This window comes from Trachypithecus francoisi, unplaced genomic scaffold (assembly GCF_009764315.1).
Source record: "Trachypithecus francoisi isolate TF-2019V2 unplaced genomic scaffold, Tfra_2.0 Lachesis_group20, whole genome shotgun sequence".
Classification (NCBI taxonomy): Eukaryota; Metazoa; Chordata; class Mammalia; order Primates; family Cercopithecidae; genus Trachypithecus; species Trachypithecus francoisi.
In genome coordinates, this window is record NW_022681466.1 from 24,436,514 (window position 1) to 24,455,299 (window position 18,786).

The following is an 18,786-nucleotide window of genomic DNA, read 5'->3' on the forward strand; positions in this document are numbered from 1 at the left end:
TCCCTTTTTCTGTCCTTTTCTATGAAATACTTTTTGTTACTGTCAGTTGCACCTACTCTTGGCTGATTCTTCTTTTAAATTCTTGAAACATAACTCCTAAATAACCTTTGGGATTTTGAGATGATGTATTTAGGAGCAGAAGCTCAGATCCTATTTGTATGTTCCTGTGTGGGTTGCTGTTCCCAAGGATGGAACCAAAGATCTAATTATGGGGAAGCAAGAGTGGAAAATGTTATTAATTAAATGGATTGCTTGAGTAGTATTGAATAGGTTCTCTAAGCTGGTTAGACCAAAGTATTATTGTTGTTTTTGTTGTTACTTTGCTAATGATGCCAGGGTCACAGATTTATTCCTGTCTGAGCCAATTTCATTGTGAGGAAAATTAGATTCCCTAGCTAACATTGATTTTCCTTGATTTAGGTATTTGTTCTCTTATTTACAGGTAGACTGCAGGGGTGAAAGTTTCTTTTATGTGGTTAGTCTTTCAGCAAAGTAGTGTACTTTCCGTGTTTATATGGATTTTAAGGTCAATGATCCTACTCTTACTTTTCTTCATTCCAAATCTTTTTATAAGCGGCAGTTCCTTCTGCTCTGTGTAAAAGTAAGTTGTAGATCTTCCCATTGTCTTCCCATTAGCCTGGGACTAAATCAAAACAGAAAAAGCTGTGCCCCCGTCTGTGTCAGAAGCAGGCAAGTCTTTAGGTACTTCTTTCTCAGAAAATAACTGCGATCCCTGCTTGTTGAGAGTTGTTCTCTACCATTTGTCTCTAAATGTAATGATCTGATACTATGGATGGTTTTACATAAAAATCTTCTGAGATGTCTTTTGCTTTTGAAATTGTTAGTTTATAACAATATGACTGTGTTGTGTTAAGCAGCTTATTTTAGAAAAAGAAAAATTTGAGTTTGGAGAAGAAAATTCTGATAAAAGGAAAACATTTCTATCCTGAATTTATCCTCTTCGTTCCCTCCTCTTTGCAAGGGGCATTAGGCTCAGCATAATCCATCTTTACTACTGGAACATGTACATGGAGGATCAGGAGAATTTCTGAGATGATATATTTTTATTACATTTAGAACTGTAAGTGGAAAGATTAGATAAATTCCCCACATTTATTAACAGCTCTAATGTTTTTGAAGAACCTGCATATATGTGATTGCTCTTGAGTTTCCCAGGACACCCTTGCGATCAGTGATGTTACATTTGTATTCAGTCATACATTTCTGTAGCTGCATGTACCAAATACAGGTATCTGAAGATTCAGTGAATAAAAGACTGCATTTAAGGAGCTTATGTTCTCATAGGGGGAGGCAACATAAACCTTCAAATTAATAAGTAAATAATTTTGTGCAGTGATAAATATTGTGAGGAAAAAAGACGAATGATACAGTCTGTTTTGGGGGTGAGGGTAGGGATAGCCCTGCTTTTCCCAGGATGGTCCAGGAAGACCTTCCTGAGGAGTTGGCATTTGATCTGGTACATGGATGATGGCAAAGAAGCAGTTGTGTAAAGATCTAGGAGAAAAGATACCTAAGTAGAAGGAACAGCAAGTGCAGAGGCCATGAGGCATGGCTAAACTGATGGGTTTGAGAGGCTGAATGAAAGTAGGCTGTGTATGGCTGGATCCAGATCATAAAGGACCTTGTGGACCTTGGCACAGGAGTATACTTTTGTTCTGATAGAATGAGAAGCATTTGGGGGGCTTTATCAAAGGCATGATAGGATTTCATGCACACTTTTAAAAACTGAAGCCTTGCTAATGTGGAGAATGGAGTGTGGGGGCAAGAGTTCATGCAGGGTATAAGGTGCTTGGGAGACTGCATGGAAGTTCAGGCAGTAATTGGTGGACTGGACTAGCTTTGTATTGGCAGCAATTCTAAGACTAGTTTGGATTCAGGATACATTTTAGAGGGGAGCAACCTGTTAGGCTTGCTGATTGATTTGATGTGAGGTGTGAGAAAAGAGAAGAATCTAGGGTAACCTTCAAGTTGTTGACCGTATCAGCTATTTAGATAGTATTGCTGTTTATTAATACTGGAAAGATTTGGGGTAGAGCAGATTTGTGGAGAAATGCCAGGCGTTCTGTTTTGACCATTCTGAGTTTTAGTGGTGAAGTGGAATAAGCAGTTGGATATCAGTTCCCAATTCCCAGATTATGAAACAGAAACTATTGAGAGCTGATGTGATTTGTCTGAGGTCATGTAACTACAGAGTTAAGTTTCCCTGGAGACTTGAACCCAGGTTTTCTTTTTTTTTTTTCGAGACAGAGTCTCGCTCTGTCACCCAGGCTGGAGTGCATTGGTGCAATCTCGGCTCACTGCAACCGCAGCCTCCTGGGTTCAAACAATTCTCATGCCTCAGCTTCTTAAGTAGCTGGGATTACAGGTGTGCACCGCCACGTCTGGCTAATTTTTGTATTTTTAGTAGAGACAAGGTTTCACCATGTTGCCCAGGCTGGTCTTGAACTCCTGACCTCAAGTGATCTGCCCACCTTGGCTTCCCAAAGTGCTGGGATTACAGATGTGAGGCACTGCGTGTGGCCAAACCCAGGTTTTCTTTTTTCTTTTCTTTTTTTTTTGAGACGGAGTCTCGCTTTGTTGTCCAGGCTGGAGTGCAGTGGTGCGATCTAGGCTTACTGCAACCTCCGCCTCCCATGTTCAAGTGATTCTCCTGCCTCAGCTTCCCAAGTAGCTGGGATCACAGGCGCCTGCCACCATACCATGCTAATTTTTTGTATTTTTTTTTTTTTTTTTTTTTTGAGGCGGAGTCTCGCTCTGTCGCCCCGGCTGGAGTGCAGTGGCCGGATCTCAGCTCACTGCAAGCTCCGCCTCCCGGGTTTACGCCATTCTCCTGCCTCAGCCTCCCGAGTAGCTGGGACTACAGGCGCCCGCCACCTCGCCTGGCTAGTTTTTGTATTTTTAGTAGAGACGGGGTTTCACCGTGTTAGCCAGGAGGGTCTCGATCTCCTGACCTCATGATCCGCCCGTCTCGGCCTCCCAAAGTGCTGGGATTACAGGCTTGAGCCACCGCGCCCGGCCAATTTTTTGTATTTTTAATAGAGACAGGGTTTCACCATGTTGGCCAGGCTGGTCTCGAACTCCTGACCTTAGCTCATCTGCCTGCCTCAGCCTCCCAAAGTGCTGGGATTACAGGTGTGAGGCACCACGCCCAGCCCAAACCCAGGTTTTCTAATGTTTCCTTTGTACTTCCATACTCTATTCTTGCACTTCCTCATGCTTTTTTAAAATTTGTTGTACTTTGGGAAGAGTCCAGGCTCAGAGTCATCAGACATGATTAAAACCTTAGTGATCCCATCATTTAGCTGTTATCATTTCAACTTCTCTGATTCTGTTACTGGCTGAGAAGGCAGAATGTGAAGCTTGCGTTATCTCTTTCTTGTAGAGATTGTGATAATAAGTGTGAAGACACTTTGAAAGTAAAGTACAACATAAATCCAAGGCATTATCATTGTATTCTTATGCTTTAAGTAAACGTAGTCTTAGAAGCAGGTGGATTTATTGACGTTGTTGATGGTTGCAGGTGAGAGCACAGAGCCGGGATAAGCAGATAGAAGAAAGGATGCTGTCTCACAGGCAAGATGACAACAACAGGCATGCAACCAGGCACCAGGTATGGGCCTTGTTAAAGTGCTGGCCACTCATAGTTTGAGGTCCATTTCTTGGATCTCCTCTGTAATTGTCTTCAGGCATGTCTATGCCTCATTTCCTGTGATATGTCTTCCAGATATACTTAGAATCACGTTTCTTTTTCAAACAGTAAATTTTCATAAAACAAACACTTCTGCCTCATGAGGGAATCATGCTATCTGTAGTAATAGTAGTAGTAGTACTAGTAGTATCAGTAGTAGTAGTAGTAGTAGTAGTAGTAGTAGTAGTAGTAGAAGATAATTCTGATTATTCGAAAGATTACACTTGCTGCTTCATTTCCTCACTTTGCATCCTTTAAGACTATTGTAGCTTGCTTTCAAACTTCTCCACTCTGCTAGCACCTTTCCAAGGCCACCAGTGACTTTTCCCCAGCATTTGACACTTGCTGACTATGTTACTTTTCTTGTACTTGTCTCTTCCCTTGGTTTGTAGGGAGCATCCTGGCTTGGTCCTAATCCTCCTCCTGCCTCTCTAAACATTCCTGCCACATTGGTTGCGCTTAATTCCTTGTTCTTCCCTAAATGCCTTTGGTCTTCACTCTTGCTGTTTTCCTGCCTGGGACACTATACCTGTACCGAGAAGAGATTGTATTTTCTTTCAAGGCCTGTGCAGTTCTCAGCTGTTGCAGGACTTTTTCCCAAATTCTCTCCCACCGTTAATGAATTTCTTCCTTATGTATTACCGTTGTAGTGCTCTCAAAATATGCCTTTGTGACATATTGTATTTTGTTCATCATTTAGGTGTCTGTTTTTGCAATTAGATTAGGTGGATAGCAGAGATGTATGGTGATAAGGAAGAAGTTTGGCTTTGGAGCCAAACAGATGTGAATTTGAATACTGATTAACTCTAGCTTTGTTGTCCTGGGCAGGTCAGCTAACCTATTTCTTTGTTAATAAGAAGAGGTGAATAATGCCTTCCTGGCAGGGGAGTCAGCTAAATAATGTATGTAAAGCACCTCTACTCAGTGCTTGGCAGGTAAAAAGCACTCCATAAGTGGTAACTACACTTTTCTTCATTGTCTATCTTGGGTGTTATTTTATTTAATTTATTTAAGTTTTTAAACAGAGTTTTTACTCTTTTTGTCCAGGCTGGAGTGCAATCCCAGGTTCAGGCGATTCTCTTGCCTCAGTCTCCCAAGTAGCCAGGATTACGGGGGCACGCCACCACACCCAGCTAATTTTGTATTTTTAGTAGAGACGGGGTTTCACCATGTTGGCCAGGCTGGTCTTAAACTCCTGACCTCCAGTAATCCACCCACCTTGGTCTCCCAAAGTGTTGGGTTTATAGGGATGAGCCACTGTGCCCAGCCTTGGGTTTTATTCTTACTCAGTTTTTCTATTTAAATGAATATATATAAATGAATTTTTATACCACTGTTGATCAGATCAATAAGCATTCATTGGAAAACAGTTCTTGTTGCTTTGGTGGAGACGTCCATCCTTAGTTTATGTTAATAGTAAAATAAGTTTGTTTTCCTGAACCTGTATTTAACTGACAGTAAAGGTGATGGGGTGATGATAACCTGATTTGGAATTTTTAAATTGCCATATTCATGAAAAAATTAGCCGGGCGTGGTGGTATACATCTGTAGTCCCAGTTACTTGGAAGGCTGAGACAGAAGGATGGCTTGAGCCCACGGGGTAGAGGTTGCAGTGCGCCATGATTGCGCTGCTGCATTTCAGCCTAGGCGACAGAGCGAGACCCTGCCTCAAAAATAATACAAATGAATAAAATAAAATTGCCATATGATTTGCAGTGTGGCTAGAACATTTCTGGCATTTTTTTCTCTTTACATTTTAAAAAACGTTTTGGTACCTTCTTTTTTTGTTTGTTTTTGAGACAGAGTCTCGCTCTGTCTCCCAGGCTGGAATGCGATGGCATGATTGGCTCACTGCAACCTCTGCCTCCCAGGTTCAGATGATTCTCCCGCCCTCAGCCTCCCAAGTAGCTGGGATTACAGGAGCACACCACCATGCCTGGCAAATTTTTGTATTTTTAGTAGAGACGAGGATTCACCATGTTGGCCGGGCTGGTCTCGAACTCCTGATCTCACGTGGTTGGCCCGTCTTGGCCTCCCAAAGTGTTGAGATTACAGGCGTGAGCCACCGTGCTGGACCTTGGCACTTTCATTTTGAAGCTTAGCTTTATAAGGAGTTTTCTCTCAGTTTTCTCCTTTTTCCTTTTAGGCACCAACGGAGAGGCAGCTTCGATATAAGGAAAAAGTGGCTGAACTCAGGAAGAAAAGAAATTCTGGACTGAGCAAAGAACAGAAAGAGAAATATATGGTGAGGAAAAGTTAAATATTAAATGAGCATGAACTCCTGCTATCACATTTGATTCCTTTTGCTTTCTGAGCTTGTGCCTTTCAGATTTGCCATTTAGTATTCTGTACATGTGAATACCAAGTGACTCTTCTATGGCACTTAGAGTTTATTTCATCCCCTAAAACTGAGTTGTTGAGAGTGGAAACAGGAGGTCTTGGGAAAATGAAATACCATTAGAATTTAGATTTAAAAAAATTTGATCCTCTGGTTGTTCATAAATTTTACTTTCATCTTAACGGGTTAAATTTACCCACTAGAACACATGCCATGGCGCTGGAAACGTCTGTATGAAGAAAAATAGTCAACCTTAATAGTAGGCTGCTTATTTTAATGGAAAAATAGATTTCCTCCATGATTAAAAGGTATTAATTGGGTGAATATTCTATAATAGATGTTCTTGTAGTATTTTAACTTTTTTTTCTAATTTTAGAAGTAATTATCTTACATTTGTAAGATAGTTTAGAGTGATTAAGCAAAGTATATGGAAGAAAACAAATCCTACCACCTAAAAATAGCCACAGTTAGTGTTTTTGGCTATATCCTAGCTTTTTCACAATCCCTTATTTATGTAATTGCCTTCTTACTGTATGTAGCACTTTGAATTCTGGCTTTTCACTGAAACATCTTTTTTTTTTTTTTTTTGAGACTGAATCTCACTCTATCAGCCAGGCTGGAGTGCAATGGCATGATCTCAGCTCACTGCTACCTCTGCCTCCTCGGCTCAAACAGTTCTCCTGCCTCAGCCTCCCGAGTAGCTGGGATTACAGGCATGTGCCACCACGCCCGGCTAATTTTTGTATTTTTAGTAGAGACGGGGTTTCACCATGTTGGCCAGACTGGTTTCGAACTCCTGACCTCAGGTAATCTGCCTGCCTTGGCCTCCCAAAGTGTTGGGATTACAGGTGTGAGCCACTGTGCCTGGCCTTAAACATCTTTTTTTAGGAAAAGATTTTATTATAAATGTATTAATACATACTTACTACTGAAAATACCAAAAATATAGAGAAGAAACATTCCAATTAAAAAAAATTGTCCTTCAAGATACAAAGCACTGCTTAACATTTTGATGTGTGTTCTTTCACAGTCTTTGTCTTTTTCTTTTTTTTTTTTTTTTGAGATAGAGTCTTGCTCTGTCACCCAGGCTGGAGTGCAGTGGTACAGTCTTGGCTTACTGCAGCCTCCGCCTCCCGGGTTCAAGCAATTCTCTGCCTCAGCCTCCCGAGTAGCTGGGACTACAGGCACCTGCCACCACTCCTGGCTAAGTTTTGTATTTTTAGTAGATACGGGGTTTCACCAAGTTGGCCAGACTGGTCTTGAACTCCTGACCTCGTGATCCACCCACCTCGGCCTCCCAAAGTGCTGGGATTACAGGCGTGAGCCACTGTGCCCAGCCGTTTGTTTGTTTGTTTATTTATTTATTTATTTATTTATTTAAAATTTTTAAATAACGGGGTACATGTACAGGTTTGTTACATACATGTGTTGTGTGATGCTAAGATTTAGGCTTCTATTGATCTTATCCTGTCACCCAAGTGGTGAACATAGCACCTGATAGGTAGTTTTTCGACCTTTGCCTGCCTCCCCACTTTTGGAATCCTCGGTGTTTATTGTTCCCTTCTTTGTGTCCCTCCGTACCCAGTGGTTAGCTCCCACTTTTAAGTGAGAACATGCTGTGTTTGATTTTCTGTTTTTGTGTTAATTTCCTTAAGATAATGGCCTCCAGCTGCATCCATGTTGCTGCAAAGGACATGATTTCATTCTTTTTTATGGCTGTTCTTTTAGGTTTTTTCTGACATTTTAGTTTTTTTCATAGAATTGGAATGTTTTCTTATTTAGCCATTAGAATAGATTCTTTTTTTTTTTTTTTTTGAGACGGAGTCTTGCTCTGTCGCCCAGGCTGGAGTGCAGTGGCCGGATCTCAGCTCACTGCAAGTTCCACCTCCCGGGTTTACGCCATTCTCCTGCCTCAGCCTCCCGAGTAGCTAGGACTACAGGTGCCCGCCACCTCACCCGGCTAGTTTTTTGTATTTTTTAGTAGAGATGGGGTTTCACCGTATTAGCCAGGATGGTCTTGATCTCCTGACCTCGTGATCCGCCCGTCTCGGCCTCCCAAAGTGCTGGGATTACAGGCGTGAGCCACCGCGCCCGGCCTAGAATAGATTCTTAAACGTAGGGCATGTGAATACTTACTCAGGGCATGGCTTCACTAAGACAAAAATATGCCAGACTATGTATAGTTGACCCTTTGTATCCATGGATTTTGTTCCTGTGGATTCAGCCAACCACAGATCGGAAATATTTGGGGAAAAAAAATGTGCGTTTGTACTGAACATGTACAGACTTTTTCTTGTCATTACTTCTGAAATAGTACAGTATAACAGCTATTACATGGCATTGACATCACATAAGTAATCTAGAGATTATTTAAAGTATACTGCTGGATGTGCCCTGGTTATATGTAAATATGACATCATTTACATAAGAGACTTGAGCATCCATGGATTTTATTATATGCGGGAAGGCTGGGGGACGTTCCTGGAATTCTTCCCCCAGGGATATCAAGAGATGACTATTTACTCTTTTTTTTTTTTTTTTTGAGACAAAGTCTCACTCTGTCACCCAGGCTGGAATGCAGCAGTGGTCCAGTCGCAGCTGACTGCAACCTCTGCCTCCCGGGTTCTGGGTTCAAGCCATTCGCCTGCCTCAGCCTCCCAAGTAGCTGGAGTAATAGGCGTGGGCCACCACACCCAGCTGATTTTTATAATTTTAGTAGAAACAGGGTTTTGCCATGTTGCCCAGGTTGGTCTCAAACTCCTGAACTCAAGTGATTTGCCCATCTTGGCCTCCCAAGGTGCTAGGATTACAGGTGAGCACCTGGCCTATATTTACTTTCTCGACAGTCATCACTGTCTTAAATGATAATTTTATGAATAAGTGGACATAGGACAATGTGAGATGGGTTGTGGGGTGAATTTGTAGTTAGACCTTTACACCAGACTGTTGGTTTGTAGAGTGAGAGGGCTTTAGTAGTGGGCTGTAGGGTACCAGGTTGTTTGCTTGCCCCAGTCTTGCTCACTGTTTCTATCTGCAAACTGGTTAGAAGAGTAATAAGACAATGATACCATATTTTGAGTGATTAGTGCTAGGCACTGTGGTTGTGATGTTCCTTTGATCTTTTAACAGTCCAGTATGATTGGTGGTATTTCCCGTATTTTATATACAGGAAAACAGACTGAGAGAGGTAACTTGCCCAAAATCATACAGGTAGAAAGAGTGAAGTAAAAGTTCCCGAAATTTTTAACCTTAACAAACATCTGCTCTGCTTTTCAGTAATTTGGGATAGGTTAGTAGGACCCAACCTCCTTGATTAAAATGCTGGCTAGGTTTTTTTTCAACCTTTTTTTTTTTTTTTCCCCAGTGTTCCTCAAAATAGAAGAAATAACTAATGCTTAGAACCCAAATCTTAGATGATAAGGGTCCAAATTTAAAAAGATTCACAGCAGATGGAATCAGATTAACCAGAGGAAATTTTAATAGGGATAAAGATACTGATGAGTGGTATCTTCATATGCTAATATGTGTGTGAAATCTATAGTGTTTTCCTGGGATAAGCCATCCACTCCACTTAACTACTATTATCTCCTATTCTCTGGATGGGAGGTGGAGACTAGAACAGAGTGGGAAGGGCTAAAATCAAAGGCTTAAAAGGGAAGTTTCCTTTGTAGAATCTCTTTCCTGGAAAGGATTCTTGTAGTGACTGACATGGTAAGATTGGGAAGTTATTTTGAGACTGGATTATTTTCACGCTTTTAATTTTCTATGGCTTTTCCCTGTCTTATTCTTGCTTAATATTTAGTAAGGCATTTTTTAAAGAGTCCAGCCTATTTTTCCTGAGCATGTGGACTGGAGTTTGAGGGTAGCATGCCTTTTGCAGACAGTGTAATGGTGGCTGGAGCAATTCAAGTGAAAGAAGTTACAAAGGACTACTTCATCCAGCTGCCCCTGCCCCTCCCTTCCTGCAGATTTTCTTTTGAGTCTAAAATCTTAGACACTAAGGCTTAGAGAATCTGGTTTTTGTTTGTTTTGTTTTTAAATCGAGGAGTATCCATCAAACCTCCTTCCACATCTCAGGATTCTGGGAATTTGTAGTGTCTCTGGGTTTGTTGTACTTTATTTATTTGTACTGTCATGCACATTTTTACCTAAAGGAATGGAGGCATAGAGTTCTGATCCACGAAGAAATAGAAGAATGAAGCTCCCTTCTGGAGGTGTGGGAGCATTTCCTCTCCAGATTTACTGGGGTGGGTAGTGGGAGTCTTGTGGCATTAATCTGATAAGTAGTATGTCTTGTGCTCAATCCCTAGCACCTAGTATGTAGGCACTAAATAAATAGCTTATGGTTGTGTGGCTTGCATGGATTGAAGTGAAATAGATTAAAAAGTTCTTAGAAGCAGAGAGTATCAGGGTGTCATGCTCTGGTTATTTTCCTAGGAACACAGACAGACCTATGGGAACACACGGGAACCTCTCTTAGAAAACCTGACAAGTGAGTATGACTTGGATCTTTTCCGAAGAGCACAAGCCCGGGCTTCAGAGGATTTGGTGAGTATTAAAACCTCCAAACTGAAGACCACTTGTGAAAGGTGCTTAGAATTGCCAAGAAAAATGATTGCAAATCAGTTTGGTGGGAATTAAATGTACCTTGCTTCTTGAATCTCTTTCCCTCTCTTCCCAGCTCTCCCTGTTTGGAGGCTAGCCTTTCCCTTTCAGATTTAAAACAAATCACCCCTCCTCCCTTCCTTTTTTTATTCCTTTTTTCCACCTCAGCTCCCGGAAGTACCAGTTTGGCTAGAGCTGATGAGGCTGGATAAAACTATAGGCTCCCCTTTGTCTCAGCTGGGCAATTTGCAATTCTGAGAACCTGTAGCCTAGGAGAGACTCATCTCTGTTGTTTTCTTAATCCCAACAGGAACTCCCCTTTTGCTAGGTTTCCTCTGCACTAAGAGTGAAAATAACAGTGAAGGGGGATAATGGAAAGGGCTGTTGTCAGATGTTTTAGAATTAATCTTTGACACAGTCAAGTTTGATGCATTGGTTTTCCATTCTGTTATTTATTTAGAGCTAGTTTATACTGAGTTGCTGTCCTAGGCAGAATTTTTAACAACTTTTCTTGAAGAAAATTCTGGTGATTGAGTTTACCTCTGATGTAACAGATTAAATGTGTTCAGGGAAGCTCAGGTTTTAAAGTGAATCTCATCTTCACCCCCTTCCCCCTTGTATTAAAAAAAATTGTATCAAGTAGACTTGTTGAAAACTGGGCGGAGGCAGGGTTTGCTGGCTACCTTTGGCTGGAATGGGCAGTTTCTGCTGCTAGTTTTCTCTATCCTGTTTTGTCATGGAGCATTTCTGGGCTAGCGTTTCACAACTTTACACCTGGTTATACTTACAAATTATAATACTTTTGTAGCCAACTCAGAGTCATTGAATTTTTTTTTTTTTTGTCTGAGACAGAATTTTGCTCTGTTGCCCCAACTGGAGTGCAGTGGTGCCATCATGGCTCACTGCAGCCTCGACCTCCAGTGCTCAAGCGATTCTCCCACGTCAGCCTCCTGAGTAGCTGGGACTATAGGCATGCCACTACACCCAGCCCAGAAATATTTTCTGCCTTCTAGAGTTTAGATTCTAGAATTATCATGCACATTTCAAAAATATTTTTTAAAAGGCCTATTTTTTTTTCTAAGTGAGCATTGTGGATATATGTCACAGAGATTCATATAGCTTTATAAAAGTTTCTGCAGATAAGTAAGGCAGATTCTAAATCAACTTTTTTGTTTAGTTTTAGAATACTTTCTAAGGGTGGGCAGTTTGTATCTGTGATGATTTGCTTTATAATTCAGTTTGGTCTAGACTGATAATGAAGTTTCTAAGGTCTCATTCTGGTGAGGCCCAGACTGTGGGAGGTAGCAGAGAAACCCCTCTTTTGAGACCTGTGCTCTGAGCAATATGGGCAGTAAGTTTTCTGTATGCCTGCCTGATTTTTCATGTAGCTCTCTTTAATGTAAATTCTCATGGATAGAAGCCAAATCTGTCTGATTTTTTTATAGCCTAGCATGGTGGCATGCACACACGCTTTTAGAAACAAGACTATTTTTTTTTTTTAAAACAGAGTCTCGCTCTGTCTCCCAGGCTGGAGTGTAGTAGTGTGATCTCGGTTCACTGCAGCCTCTGCCTCTTGGGTTCAAGTGATTCTTCTGCCTCAGCCTCCCAAGTAGCTGGGATTACAGTTGTTTGCCACCACACCTGGCTAATTGTTGTCTTTTTAGTAGAGGTGGGGTTTTGCCATTTCGGCCAGGCTGGTCTTGAACTCCTGGCCTCAAGTGATCTGCCTGCCTCAGCCTCCCAAAGTGTTGGAATTACAGGATCCATTGTGTCCTGCCTGAAAGCAAAGATAATAAATTCTAATCCTCCTTTGACTTTTGATTTCTTGGCAATAGGAGAAATTAAGGCTGCAAGGCCAAATCACAGAGGGAAGCAACATGATTAAAACAATTGCTTTTGGCCGCTATGAGCTTGATACCTGGTACCATTCTCCATATCCTGAAGAATATGCACGGCTGGGACGTCTCTATATGTGTGAATTCTGTTTAAAATATATGAAGAGCCAAACGATACTCCGCCGGCACATGGTGAGTTGTCTTGGGTTCCTCTGCCTTGACCATGATGGCAGTAAGCTGTAGGATCTCTAGATTTTGCCATAGTGATTGCCTCTGTTCAGGCACCTTCCCAGTGGTCCTCAGCAGTGGGATGAAGGCATAGGAAATGGAAGGCCACAGCTTAAGGTGGGGTGTAGAGCCTGAGGCATGGCTTGTGCTGGGTGCCACCCAGAGCAGCTGAGGGCCCTTACCCACATCCTGTCATGTACGTCTTCCTGTCTTTTGTTCTTGCTGCCTACTCCTCTTCATTTCCTCCTTGGAATATGAACTACCTCTGCCTACAGGTTTTATGTGTCCCAAACTAGATGAAAATACAGACTTCATTAGGCAGAGCAGGGACAGTATGGCTCACCTTCATATCCCTAGCAACTAGTGTGGACAACTGATGCCCAGGAAATATATGTTGAATGGGTACACTTACTAATATGTAAGAGTGATCAGCCTGTGACAGATTATGAAAGTAGCAGAATGGGTCCTTTGGTGCCTTCCCCTCTTTTTCCTAATAAAACAGGTATAAGGAGTTGAATCTGTTATTGTTGACAAATATGTTTACTAGATTTTTTGCAGCTTCAAAAAATCCCCTCTGTTACAGAATAAGAAGCTTTGTCTTAAGGGGAATTTTTGCCATGGAGCAAGAGTGTGGAACGGGAAGGAGTAGAGATTAGATTAGCCTTTCAGGCAGAGAAGCTTTTTTCTTTTTTTTTTTTTGAGACGGAGTCTTGCTATGTTGCCCAGGCTGGAGCGCAGTGGTGCGATCTCGGTTCACTGCAGCCTCCACCTCCCGGGTTAAAATGATTCTCCTACCTCAGCCTCCTGAGTAGCTGGGACTACAGGTGCACACCACCACACCTGGCTAAGTTTTGTATTTTTAGTAGAGACGGGGTTTCACCATGTTGGCCAGGATGGTCTTGATCTCCTGACCTCGTGATCTACCCACCTCAGCTTCCCAAAGTGCTAGGATTACAGGCATGAGCCACTGTGCCCAGCCCTTGTTCTCATAATCACAATATAATTTGGCTCTAAGGCCTCGGGGGTATCTCTTTTTCCTTCCCCTTCCTTTTTTATTTCCCAGGATTTCCATATGCTGAGCATCTATGATCCAGTCTTCCTGTGATTTTTGTCATTATACTCTTCTCCCCAGTTTGGTTGGTGATACTGCTTTTTTATGTTCCCAGTTCAGGAGCATGTGGTCTGCAGGTTCAGGGCCCAGAACTGTTGCTTCGACTCAGGTTCTGCAGGCCCTGGCACACTTGACTACATGGGGCTAGAGTCATGGAGGGGAGGTGATTGGCGGGAATTGGTAGAGATACCAGTGTACAGGGAATAATGGGGTCAGAAGGAGGGGCACTGACACAGATGGCAGTTCATGGAGATAAAATGGTTTTACTATGTGAAAGCAGGTATTTTTATTGATGTGCACTGCTTACCATTTATGCCTTTTTTCTTTTTTGTTTCTGGTTGTTTAGTGACACTAACTGATAAAATAGCTAAAAGGGCAAGAAATAGTAATAGAAGGAGAAAACAAAGGGTCTGAATAAATCTGAGGATCGAATAAACATGAATATTTGATAATCTTCCATTTTATATAATATAAAAATCAGATTTCAGGAAATACCTATTTTATTCCATGCCTGTTCTTATTCCCATTGCTTCAGGTGTGATCACTGAAATGAAGTGGTCTTCCTTTGACTTGGCTTCTGTTTCTAAACAATAATTGTTTCATGAGTTTGGTTATTGTTGGGAAGAGCCAGCATGAGTAAAGGGGTACAAACTACAGATGGAATTTTCTTGGAGGGATTCCAGTTAATAAATATTTGGATTTACATATGACAAATTGGAATATGCTTCTTGAGTTGACAAAAAGATTCGCAGTAAAATTGCTTAATAGAAAGTGTTTCATGGGCCGGGTGCGGTGGCTAACACCTGTAATCCCAGCACTTTGGGAGGCTGAAGTGGGAGGATTGCTTGAGGCCAAGAATTTGAGACCAGCCTTGGTAAAATAGACTCTGTCGCTTCAAAAACCATTTTAAAAATTAACCAGGCGTAGTGCCATGTACCTATAATCTTAGCTACATGGGAGAATCTTTTGTGCCCAGGAGTTCGAGGCTGCAGTGAGCTATGATCGTGCTATTTCAGCCTGGGTGACAGTGATAGCCTACCTCAAAAAAATAAGTTTTATGTATCTATACTTTTTAAACACTTTTTTTTTTTTGAGACGGAGTCTCGCTCTGTCACTTAGGCTGCAGTGCAGTAGTGCGATGTCGACTCACTACAGCCTGCACCTCCCGGGTTCTTTTGCCTCAGCCTCCAGAGTAGCTGGGATTACAGGCCCCTGCCACCACACCTGGCTAATTTTTGTATTTTTAGTAGAGGTGGAGTTTCACCATGTTGTCCAGGCTGCACTCAAACTCCTGACCTCAGGTGATCCGCCCACTTCAGCCTCCCAAAGTGCTGGGATTATAGGCATGAGCCACCGCCCCAGGCCTTAAACATTTTAAAATGTAAACCTTTTAAAGAATTCACCTAACAGCAGAATGCAGCTGACTGGCTGCATTAAAACAATTAGCACTTGAGAGTTAGGAAAAGGGGGTACTTCATGCCTCCTTGTGGCCAAGTGACCCTAGCTTCTTGCTGCTCAGCTAGGCTGCTTGCTTTTTTTTTTTTTTTTTTGCCACAGGACTTTCTCTTAATTTCCTTATATAGCAAAGGCAATGCAGTTGCAGGGGAGAAAGGCAGACAGGTAGTACATGGTTTTTATCATTGTGAGTGAGTTTTCTGATCTGAACAAAAGAAGACCATAATGGTTAGGTGGTAATGAGAAGTTATGGGTAAAGGTGAGAGTAAAGTACTTAGCCACCCTAAGCTGCTGGAAATAAGCTGCTTAAGAATTTCCTGTTGGCTTGAGGCATTTGGTAATAAGCAAGGGTATTGTTATTTATTTGACCTTTATGTAGTGGGTGATTTTAATCTCCTGGGCTAAAGCAGTGCCAGAATGTAATCCAGAGTTCTTGTTCCAGATTGCTATAGAAGTGTCATAAATATATTCAAATGACTTTGGAAGTCTTTGTTTTATGGAAAAAAATCTATATTTTGCTGTATGTTCTCAACTTGTCCAAGTGTCCTGTAGCTCAGTTAACCACATTTGACCTGTCATTCCTTTTCCCTTTTGAGGAACAGTCTTGTTGGGGGGCTTTGGTTCCCTAATGTGAATTTCATTGTCTCGCAGGCCAAATGTGTGTGGAAACACCCACCTGGTGATGAGATATATCGCAAAGGTTCAATCTCTGTGTTTGAAGTGGATGGCAAGAAAAACAAGGTAAAAAGTGGTGACTTTAGAAAGGAGTTGTAATGTTGTATATTCACAGGTTTCAGAAGGCATGTGTTTTTTCTCCATCATACCTTGTGAAGGATATAGAACTCTTCTTTTGCCAAAATACACAATATGTTTCATTAATAATTATGGTATGTTTGTGAATTTTAGGCCTTTATCTGTTTAGGAATCAGTGGCCCACACATGAACTCTGTTTCTCTGCTTCCAGATCTACTGCCAAAACCTGTGCCTGTTGGCCAAACTTTTTCTGGACCATAAGACGTTATATTATGATGTGGAACCCTTCCTGTTCTATGTTATGACAGAGGCGGACAACACTGGCTGTCACCTGATTGGATATTTTTCCAAGGTAAGCAGGATCTGGAGATTAAGAAGCCACTGGCCAGAGCAGGGTGATCCATGTTCGCAGCTGGGGGCTCAAATCACCAACAGGAAAAAGCTGTACTCTGGGCAATGATGACACCCCTTCCGTAAATTTAAAAAAAAGAAAAAAAAAAAAAGGGCAAACCCATGTATCAAAGATTGTTTAATGAAAATGCAGTTTTTATTAAAAGCTTCGGGTTAATTCTTTTCTGGAATTGTGGACTGGAGCTGCCTATTAATAACTGGCCAGAGCCCTCCCTAGTAACCCACAAGCCAACATCTTGTAGTCAAGCCAACTTTCCTGGCTTTGCCTGCCTCTATGTTATCGGCTTAAAACCAGGAATATACTCCTTTTGCCTGATTGTTTAGCTGGGCTCCTTCTAGCACAGTCCCTTCAGTGATAACACTACTGTGCCTTTTAAAGACCCAAGGCCAGATTTTTTTTTTTTTTTTTTTTTTTTTTTTTTTTTTGAGACAGTGTCACTCTTGCCCAGGCTGGAGTACAGAGGTGTGATCTTGACTCACTGCACCCTCTGCTTTCCGGGTTCAAGTGACCCTCCTGCCTCAGCCTCCTGAGCAACTGGGATAACAGGCGCCTGCCACCACGCCCAGCGAATTTTTTGTGTGATTTTAGTAGAGATGGTGTTTTATACCATGTTGGCGAGGATGGTCTTGAACTCCTGACCTCAAGTGACCACTCGCCTTAGCCTCCCAAAGTGCTGGGATTACAGGTGTGACCCATTGCGCCTGGCCCAAGGCCAGATTTTATGACTTTTAGTATAACAACTTTATTGAAATAATAATTCATACACCATAAATTCACACACTGAAAGGGTACAATTTAGTTGTTTATAGTGTATTCACAGAGTTGTGCAATCAATCCAGTTTGCATTATCCTGAAAAGAAATTGTTAGCAATCACTCCTGTTTCCACTCAGTCCCTCTCAGCCCTTCTGTCTGTACAAATTTCCCTATTCTGGACATTTCCTGCAACTGGAATCACACATTTTGATTTCATTCAATTTGATTTTTTTTTTAAATCCCTTTGCAGAATGGAGACTTACTGTGTTGTTTCCTTCCCTTCTCTTCCAGTAGGCAGCTCCTTTTCAAAAATTGCATTTAAAGTGGGCTTCTATATACTGAGTGAGCAGCCTTAACCTTCTTGCCCTGCTCTGTGGCTGTCAGGAACCCAGAGTCAGCCCCCTTAAAATGAAACTGGAGGTCTCAGCTAGGTAAATCCTGGGATGATTAATGGCTTTGGCCATGATAAGGGGTGTGGTTATAACAGCTGTGAGCTTGACAGCCACTCCTTGGGACTGGTTAGCCAGATGTTTTGCAAGCAGCCTTATTTTGTATCTGTGGAAGTGCTGAAACCTTTGGTTTCAAATCCTCCTGACGTGTTCATCTGTTTGCTCTTGATTTTAGGAAAAGAATTCATTCCTCAACTACAATGTATCCTGTATCCTTACTATGCCTCAGTACATGAGACAGGGCTATGGCAAGATGCTTATTGATTTCAGTAAGTGAAACTGCTAAGTCATTAGTTCCATAAGGCAGGGACCATGTGAATATTGCTGTTTGTCTTTTTGTCCTGTGGTCTCTGCAATTCCTGGAATGTAGTGGAGGTACATGGATATTTAGTAAATGAATGAACAAGTAGGAAAAACCTGAACATTGTCATTCTGCCTGATACACATTGACCATTGAAGGGATACAGGACTTCTCCTTAATGGGTAGGAAGTACAGAGGATGATAAAGTGAGGTCTTTAGGATTATCCCAGTTTGAGACTTTTAAACAGCACATACATGCATGAGGCTTAAAATCTGTTCCTTGATGCTAGGGATTTCACTTTTGTAGGGACTTGTCTAGAAGTAATCCATGTACCCAATGGACCCTTTGCATAATATACTCTGCCCTCATTAATTGTGGATTCTGTGTTTGTGAATTTGCTTACTCACTAAGTTTTATTTGTAACCCCAAAATCAGTCTTAACATTTTTGTGGTCATTCGTGAACATGCACAGAGCAGCCAAAAATAAGAGTCATGGATGCACGCATTCCCAGCTGACTTCAGTTTTCAGCTCTTATACTGTAAACAAGTTCATTTTCAGTCTGTGAATGCCACACGGTTTTGGCCTTCTGTTGATTTTAGATGGCCCCTATGAGTAGTCCTGATGTGTCTGGTGTTCCTAATCTCAGGAATCCTGGGGTACCTTACACTAATCTCAGGAGTCCTGGAGGTACCTTACACTAATCTCAGGAATCCCGGGGTACCTTACGGAGGTTAGATCGCTTTCTTCAGGTGAATTAGAGAGTTGCTGGCCGTGAGTTCAATGTTAGTGATGTCAACAGTGTATATTAAATAAGGCATTTTTAAACAGAAACAT

At 41.7% G+C, this 18,786-nt stretch overlaps 1 protein-coding gene across 2 annotated transcripts in view; it reads left to right on the forward strand.

The window, feature by feature from the left end:
- Positions 1-18,786, forward strand: part of KAT7 (lysine acetyltransferase 7) — a 39,325-nt gene that overhangs the window by 16,313 nt on the left and 4,226 nt on the right. Inside the window, exons 6-12 of one of the 2 annotated variants that reach the window (XM_033183412.1) lie at positions 3,542-3,631; positions 5,856-5,954; positions 10,485-10,595; positions 12,488-12,679; positions 15,933-16,022; positions 16,246-16,386; positions 17,825-17,918. In XM_033183412.1, coding sequence (XP_033039303.1) covers positions 3,542-3,631; positions 5,856-5,954; positions 10,485-10,595; positions 12,488-12,679; positions 15,933-16,022; positions 16,246-16,386; positions 17,825-17,918 — 817 coding nt within the window. The remainder of the gene's footprint in view (positions 1-3,541; positions 3,632-5,855; positions 5,955-10,484; positions 10,596-12,487; positions 12,680-15,932; positions 16,023-16,245; positions 16,387-17,824; positions 17,919-18,786) is intronic. The other variant, XM_033183413.1, reaches the window with a different exon arrangement.